The 8,936-nt window shown below is 35.0% G+C and overlaps 1 protein-coding gene across 1 annotated transcript; it reads right to left on the reverse strand.

Moving 5' to 3' along the window:
* Nucleotides 1-6,999: 6,999 nt before the first annotated feature.
* Nucleotides 7,000-8,687, reverse strand: LOC131168199 (UDP-glycosyltransferase 73D1-like). Its single transcript, XM_058127483.1, has one exon. It carries the CDS (start codon nt 8,593-8,595, stop codon nt 7,102-7,104), a length of 1,494 nt encoding a protein of 497 aa, XP_057983466.1. The 5' UTR covers nt 8,596-8,687; the 3' UTR covers nt 7,000-7,101.
* Nucleotides 8,688-8,936: the final 249 nt, after the last annotated feature.

Genomic DNA, 8,936 nt, shown 5'->3' on the forward strand with positions numbered 1-8,936 from the left:
GGTGAGCCAGCTAGGCGAGCAGAACAGGCTCGCGGATAAAGAGTGTTCTTGATTACCCTGGTTGTAGGGTGAGTTATGACGGAGTTTTGTATTTTAGGGTAGATGATTTTGGAGGGAATTGTTTTGTGTGGCCACGGTCTGTATGTACAGAATTCTGGTATTGTATAGTATATGTGGTTGTATGACTTATGTTTCCACTGTTTAGGTATGGTTATATAGATATATATTAAAAAATAAATAAAGAAATTTTGAGGATGTTACATCTCTTACATCCACTTCAGTAAAGTTTGATAAGACATCTCCCAATCGCCGAATACTTGGGTAATTTCTTTCTATTTTCCCAACCAAATCTTCTTATACGAGATCAAATAGCTGAAACGATGATCTATGAACTCTTTCAATGTGGCGATTGATGTCGATGCATCTCCTTTAATCATATTCACAATTTTATAAGTAATAAAGGACAATATGATTTGGTTATGGTCCTGAGAGAGAAGTTCGTTCAAACACGTGTGCGGACCACCATATTGGGTGATTTCGAATAATCGGTGTTTCATCCGATACATTGCATGCTCTCTTCATTTGCAATTAGACTCCTTACACATAGCAACCCATAATAATAGGGTAAATTGCACAACGTGGAAGTCATGGTGGGTTCAAGCATAATATATTCACACTGGCTTTATTAACTGATCCTTCAACTCGAATAGCATCCCTCTACTCTGCTCAGACGATTCATCCCAACGAGTTGCCCGTATAGGAAGCTCATCATCACATGACAAATTTACAATATCTATGTCAATTAGACCGTACATAGGAGGTTCGTCTATAAATTGGGTGTCATACGTGCCATTATTCATTTCATAAGGGGGTGGGTTCACATCATCGGGGAACTCATTCAACCCTTCACCCCTTTCCTGTTCGTATGTGTCATCTTGTAAATTAACATCATTCGTAATGTTCATCCCAGCGCCTAACGCGTTGTTCGCAATGGCGAACAATGATCCTAGACATTTTGTTGGAACTTCTTCGCGACCTCCATGATCATCCGTGCGAAGAACAGGTATTTTGTATGTCAGCGGCTCGAACGACGATCCCAGACATTCGATGAAATCCACAACAGGCATCCCACCAACATCCGCACTCGTGTATGGTTCAATACCTTCTTCCGCAGTCATATCATGATGACGTGTTTATTGGGTGTCTTCCTCCACTTCAACCACATGCTCGACAGACGTTCCCATCTACCTATCCACAACAACACCCATGTCAGAAATGGTTTCGACATATAACTGCACAGTTAAATATGTCGTACCTACGCAGTGTGCATCCAACATAATACGCAGACCATAATCATCAATTACGGGAATAGTCTCATGGAAGACTATTTCATTATATCCTCGCATAGGGTATCTTGGGGTCGCCCGCAATACATATTGATCTGAATCAATATGTAAATATTGATATACTTTCAAGTACAATTTATTTAATTTACACCTACAACCAATTCGAATTGGTCGAACCGGCGTAGTACTATAGCTAACACCCTCTACTCCGGTGATAAATTCCCCCCTCCCCCCATATATAACAATACCATAACCGGAACACAGCTCGAGCTTCTTGCCATTTAGATCGACCTCAGGAGATTGTAAAAACCTACATAAAACAAAATTGTATAGGATCTCAGTAATTTACACTTACTCGCTCTAATTTTTCTTTTTTTCACTAATTGCTTTTTTCTAGTAACATTTAAATTTTTTTTTAATGTGCATCATTGAATCATGAGATTTGCAATAATAATTAGGTGTTATAATTATTATTTTCTACTTAATATAATTTACTTTATTACTTTCTACTTAACAAGAATGCATATCATATAGTAAAATCATAACCTCATTAATAAAATCAGAGATGCATAGTATACTAATAAACTATTTCAGGGCATGTTTGGATTATAATATGCATATATATATATACTTACCCAATAGTTAGCAAGGTGCATTGAAATTATGAATTAGTAATATTATCACCGTGAATGGTATATTTTATGTTTATTAGGTGTTTCAATTGAAATATAATCAAAGTAATGTAATTAAACTTATAACTCAATTTTTATCATAACTTCCATTCAAATTTTTATTTTATTTCTTTCTTTTCACATATTATTTTGTAAAACAATTAACTTAATGGATCTTCTGGTGATTCAAGCTAGCTCTACTATTGTCAATCTAAAATACAATGTTTTAAGAAAAAATTAACCATTAGATTAGAATTAAATTCAAAATTATTATTCTAATTTCAATTTTATATTGGAATGTGACAAACTTGGTGAAGGTGGAGAGGTTGTCCATTTACGATTTCAAATTTGTTATTAGCTATTTTTCAAATAAAAATTAAGATTTACAATACAGAAGATTAAAACATGGTTTCCAAACAAATGTTTGCCTTGTAAAAATTTTTAACAACCAAAATGCAGTAGCAGTAAAGAAACAAAAACTAAAAAAAAAACATGGTGACTACGTGAGATTAAAAAAACTAAAAAAAACATGGTTTCCAAACAAATGTTTGCCTTGTAAAAATTTTTGAGAACCACAATGCAGCAACTATAGCAGTAGTAATAGTAATAAAATATTATTCACCAAAATTCAGAAAGGACTTTATTTGAATAGCAAATGAAATGGTAAAATTAGAAGGAAGTAAAATACATACCTTCTCAAATTTGGGCGTTTTCAAATGATGCCTTCAATCAGCAAATTGAAAGTAATACGAACTAATTTATGTACACACTAACAGCTACACTAACAATTCTATCAATCAAAAAGTGCATATTTTCAATTCAAAAATAATTGAGCTTTGGGTTTCAAAGTGAACTTACTCCATCTCCCCCTTTTATAGCTTCCTCCTTAAAATTCACGAGCAACGGTAACCTACAATCGTCCGACCTCTGCCCTCTGCTCTGCTGCACATGTCTCCAGTCTCTATCTCTCTGCTTTCCCAGCTCTATTGGCGAAGAAAATTGAAGGAGTAAGGGCAATTGAATGGGTGAATCAAATCTCGCAGCTTGGTCCTGCGAGATTTGTCATGCGTCAGCTCACGGATCAACTCTGAAGAAAATCTCGCAGCTTGATCCTGTGAGATTTACTTCCCCCACATTGCCACGCGTTACCACGAGAAATGTTGCATGTTTAAATCTCACAACTTGGTGCTGTGAGATTACGTAAGTATTAGACTGGGAAAATTTTTCCCAAAGAGAGTGTTATTTAATATTTTATTTTAAATTAATAAGAAAACGGGAAAAAACTCCAAATTTCCAACCTTATTAATTATTGCAATAATAAATTTATTTAATTTATCGCATTTAAAAATATACTATGGAAAAGTAACCAATATTATAATTTGAACAAATTATGTGTTGTTTGGTTTGAATATTTATATAATTTCGTACATAATTTGACTTAGTTTTCAAACTAATTATTTGCATGCATGCTCGTAATTAAATAATTTTTTTGATTTAGATATGTACATAATTATTATGGTATATAACCAGATATAATTATCATTTGTAGTATAATTAATTCAAAAATCTACATACATTATTTTATAATGATGGACAACTTGGTTACAATATGTACATAACTACTCAATTATATATGTATATGTACATAATTTACTTTGGTTTTTCAAACCAATTAATATGCACGCATGTATGTACTTTTCATAATCGACTAAATGTAGATATGTCTGTAATTTTATAAGTATTTAATTATATTAATTGTTGATTATACCTATCATTTGAAATTAAATTACATACGTAATTAACATGATTATTAGAAAAAAAATATGTAAGCTATTGATTTGATTTTGGTTTTCCAAACCAATAAATATGCATACAAGTACTTACTTAAGTTCAAAAGCTTGCTTTGTGCTTTTGATAAAAATATTTTTGCAAGCTTAAACCCTAATATCCATTGTGCTTGATACTTGAAATATATTGTTGAGATATTTGTTTAGGGTTGTAGAGGTTCTTTGATTATTCATATTACAAATATACTATCTTGAATTAAAGGTCTCACTCACTCACACGTATATATATAGATACACATACTACTGTGAGTTGATATATTGTGTTTAAAAATTCTCACATTGAGCCTAATTTCCCATCATTTGTGAGTGCATTGTAATGAATTGTAGTACATATTTGCTTAGTTGAGAAGCATTTGAATTGTACGCAAAATTTATATTCATTGTTGTATTCCAGACATGGCCTGAGGAGGTGTTGATCTAGCCCGTAAGAATTAGTTGTAAAGGTTGGGGTCAGTCTTGTTAATCTGACCTGGGGTTTCCCTTGCCCAGTAACCGGTGTCACTCCACCCGCTAGTAAGCCTTAGTGGAATCCTCAAGCTTGCGAGTTAGAGGCGGGGACGTAGGCCCAGTTGGCTGAACCCTAATTACATATCTTGTGTCATTCTCTTTCCTTACACTATTTAATTTTCCATTTTATTTGTTTATATTTCAATTTTTTTGAATGCTTCGAAATACTGAGAATGCTTTAATTGTTTAAATATTTGCTCAGTTAATTACAAGTGTGATTGGGATTACATAAAAAAACCCTAGGTTGTGATATACTGTTGTTATCTCGTTTAACCTAACCAAAAGTTTTTAAATCTACAATTCACGCCCCCTCTGGGAATACACCAATTCCAACAGTTTCGTGTTGGAATAAGGTCGAAGAAGAAGGGTTTCATGCCAGAATAGGGCTAGGTCTTGTTCTACTCTAGAGTTTGGCAATTTGAGAATCTGGGATAGTGGGACTAGGTTGGCATGGGGCTGGGAGTGGAAGGGGCCGAGCGGGGCTGGGGGCTGTCAGCTGCATCTATGTGGCAACAGTGGCATGTGGGCTATGTCCCGTGTGGACACTGGGCTTTGGCCTCTATGTACTTGAGCAGTAGGCTGTTGGGCTTTAATGGGTTAATTAGTAATAGGATTTTAAGCAGGTTGGCAGATATTCGCCAGATAAACCCGACCCGATCTGCTAAGGAGGCGGATATGAAAATGGAAAACCGTATTCGACTCATTTAGCAAGCGGTTGATTATAATTCGGTTAAAACGGGTTAGATACGGTTCGGATTAATAGATTTTTATCCATTTTTCCAATTCTATCAAGGGCCTTACGGGCGAGCCCCTGAGCCCTCCAATTGGTAACAATTTTCAAGTGTACCCTTTATATGTGGGTCATAGCTTAAAAAAAATTAAAATATGCGATATAATTATGCTTATGATTTAATCCACTTAATATTATTGATGTGGTTAAATGATGGTTTCAAACTATGAGTTCGCTAGACAATAAAGAATAGGAAAGTAACAAAATTTGCTAAGCTTTGACATTTTATTTCATGTAATAGCATTTTGGATGTTTAAAATATATACTGATAAGATGTTTAATATTTAGATCCTATTTTTGAATATTGATTAAATATTTAAATGAGTTATTATATGGATTTTTGGCCTTTTTGAAAACAGGTTTTGAATACACAATATTATTGATTAAAGAAATTGTACATAATTTATATTTGATTTGAAAAGCAAAAAAAAAGGATTATTTTTGGTGATGAGAAGATGTCACTAAAAGTTGCATAAGATTTCCAATAAATTTTTTTTGACACACTTTATATGTCCCTAAAATCCTATGCTTGCAAGTTTTTTTCTCGTCCCTAATGACTTCTGAGGATGAAATTGTTTTGTAGTTGATGATTTTAGGACTATTTTTTTGTCCTAAATGTTTTTTCCCAATGAATTTTTTCATCCTTATTTTTTTGGGACAAATTTACTTTTTATTAAAACTTTGGCTTTTGGAGATGAACTTCGTTTGTTAGTAAACTAAAAATTCAATTGCCAGATTCTTTAAGGATGAAAATATTTGAGCCCTAAAAAGTGTCTTTTGGTGACATGATTAAAAATTCACTTAGAAAGCTTTATAGTGGCAACTTTTTTAATGATATATCAATAAAAAGTTTTCTTTTTGTCCTTAACAATCTTTTGCAATTAATTTTAAATCTTTAGGAAAGGAAGGATGTGTCACTAAAATAAATTTTACTTATATTGTCTATTTATGCAAAGCTACATACCACATATTTAAAAATATAGTAACTAAATGTATATAAAAAAAACAACACTAAAGTGTTGAATGGTTGAATTCAAAGGTTATTTCACATTAATTAGGTACTATTTGTCGAACATGTCTATGTAGGCGCATTAGTACCTTTTCCTTATATAAATATACTTCTAAACTTGACCTCATTACGCATATCATGATTAGTGATTCCTTGATCTTAGATATAACTAGGAGACCAATTAATTGATAATAACTAATTTGGTGATCTAATTAACCGCATTTAAGATATAATAGGTTAGTAACAACTCAATTACTTATATGTGGCTCATTTCTTACCCCTCATTTTATTAATTCTCCTCGCCATTTGGATCAAGGTGATTCAAAGATTCATTTCTGATAGGTGATGATCATTCTACACATTGAGACACCCTCCAACACTCTACACTTTTGTCACATTTAAACAAATCTACAAAACCCTCAAGCTTTGGATGATAAACTGTCAAATACTAAACAAAAATATTTGACACTTGAGCCCTACTGATATCAGTACGGAGTATATCTTGGACCTTAAATTTAAATTTACATGGATTTCAACAAATTTTAATACAATTTTCAATTAAATCTAATCCAAATCAAGTACTAATTCAAATTCAAGGTCTTTCAAAATATTGTATTACTATTGGTTCAAATCCAATATATATATATGACAACAACAAACTGAGAAAATAATTTTAACTTTGATTTTTCTTTGTTGATTGTTGGAATATTTTCTAGGTTCAAATATATATATATATATATATATATATATATGTATGTATGTATGTAGGTATGTATGTATTATATATATAATAGGAGAAACTATTTAACCTAAAGTGCATAAAATAGGGGGGGAAATTAAAAATCTAGCCTCATAAAGAAAATTGAAGTCCAAAGTACATGCGGAATTGTGTGAACACTCAAACTATTATTGCTACAAAATTTATACATCTTCAAACCTGGACCCCAGTCCTCTTGTCCAACTCAGATTGTTTGATAATATCTTCGATCAAGAGAGTTATGCCCAAGTGTGAAGATCCTCCCTCTTCCATGGTCTCCTTTGCTTTCTCTCCAAGCTGCCTTGCTCTCTTTCTTCTATTTTCTCCTTCTTCTGCCCCATCCATTAGTCTCTTTATAGCCTGCTCAACATCCTCGCTCTTCACCAAAACCCCAACTTTCTCTTCCTCACCCCATCTAGTGGGCAGCTCAACACCAATCCGAACTCCAATCCTCAAAACCTCTACTATAAGTTTCTCATTAAGGAATTGCTCAGCAAAAAGAGGCCATGTTATCATTGGCACCCCAAAGCAAATGCCTTCTATTGTCGAGTTCCAACCACAGTGTGTTAGGAACCCTTTGATTGCTTTATGGGACAAAATAAGAACCTGTGGTGCCCAGCCCTTGATCAAAAGTCCTCTCCCATTGATTCTCTCTTCAAATTTATTTTCCTTTAGCCATTCTTCTAATTCTGCAATCATTGATTCTTCCGTTTTTATCACCCAAATAAATGGGTGGTTTGATGCTTCCAAGCCCAACCCTAGCTCTATCAACTGTGATGCAACTAGGCGGCACTGGCTCCCGAAACATGCATAAATAACTGAACATGGTTTCTTTGAATCAAGCCAACCCAAACACTCTTTCTCCTCGATCGAGGCTCTGTTGCCTCTCTCAAACTTGTCTGAATGCGCTTTGCTGTAGAGTGAAACTGGGCCAATGCACCACACTTTTTTGTTTAGGGCATTCCTGTAACCTTCGACGAACTGGGGTTCGAGTTCACTAAAACTATTCACCACAACACCATAAGAGGCTAGTTCAGCCTCTCGTATTGGACCTCGAATATCATCTATGTCAGCCTGCGAAACAAATTCGCCGGGCAGCTGGGCTTTGGTTATCTCAATTTTCTGGGGCATTCCTGGGACAAGAAATTTTTCTGAGTTCAAAATGACCGAGTTTTGAGCGTTGTAGAGCTTTATGTTGTGGGAGCTTAGCAGTGAGAAGCAGCATGTCCCATGGAAAACTATCCGCGGGATTCGAAACTTTTGGGCTGTTTGCAAAGTCCAAGCAAGGTACTTGTCCGAAATTATACAACTGGGAGGGGGCTTTTGCTCCTGAAGGTATTGTTCTAATGGCCGTTGAAGCTTACCAATCGCAAAGTAGAAATTTCTTATAAGATCCCGTGAAGGTACAATGTCAAGACTCTCACAGCCTACGGGCAGACCTGCTTCTTGGCATGGAAATGGGAGTTCACTTACTTGAATAGGAAGCCCGGACTCTACGGCTCGTTTGACTATCGGTGCAAATCGTGATGCGTTGAGAGGGGTAGTGACTATGGTTACAATAACACCGCGCTCCGCCAAGAGCTTGGCCATGTCTATCATGGGGATCATATGGCCTTGTGCCATCAATGGGATTAGAACAAAGTGAAGCTGGTTTGGTGTTGACGCCATTTGGGCACTAGAACTGATTGGCTATTTTATTAATTTCAAGCCAAATCTAAGAAAGGAAACAGAGAAGAGGAGTCTGTTTTTGACTGAGATTACAAAATGGGAATACATGCATATATATATATATATATATATATGCAGGCTTGGATTTGGTGGACGGCAGGTTCGTAATGTCAAATAGAGAGCGCTGAGTGGTTCATGCAAAGCCGGAATTGGCCGTGTCTTAAAAGGTGAGCTTGACTTTGACAAATCGAGCATAATGACGTGCCAACGTGAATCTTAATGTGCTGCAGAGCGTTCTGGCCTGGAGGGAGTTATTGATCAGGTCGCACATCGTGAACTGT

This window comes from Malania oleifera, chromosome 11 (genome assembly GCF_029873635.1).
Source record: "Malania oleifera isolate guangnan ecotype guangnan chromosome 11, ASM2987363v1, whole genome shotgun sequence".
Taxonomy (NCBI): Eukaryota; Viridiplantae; Streptophyta; class Magnoliopsida; order Santalales; family Ximeniaceae; genus Malania; species Malania oleifera.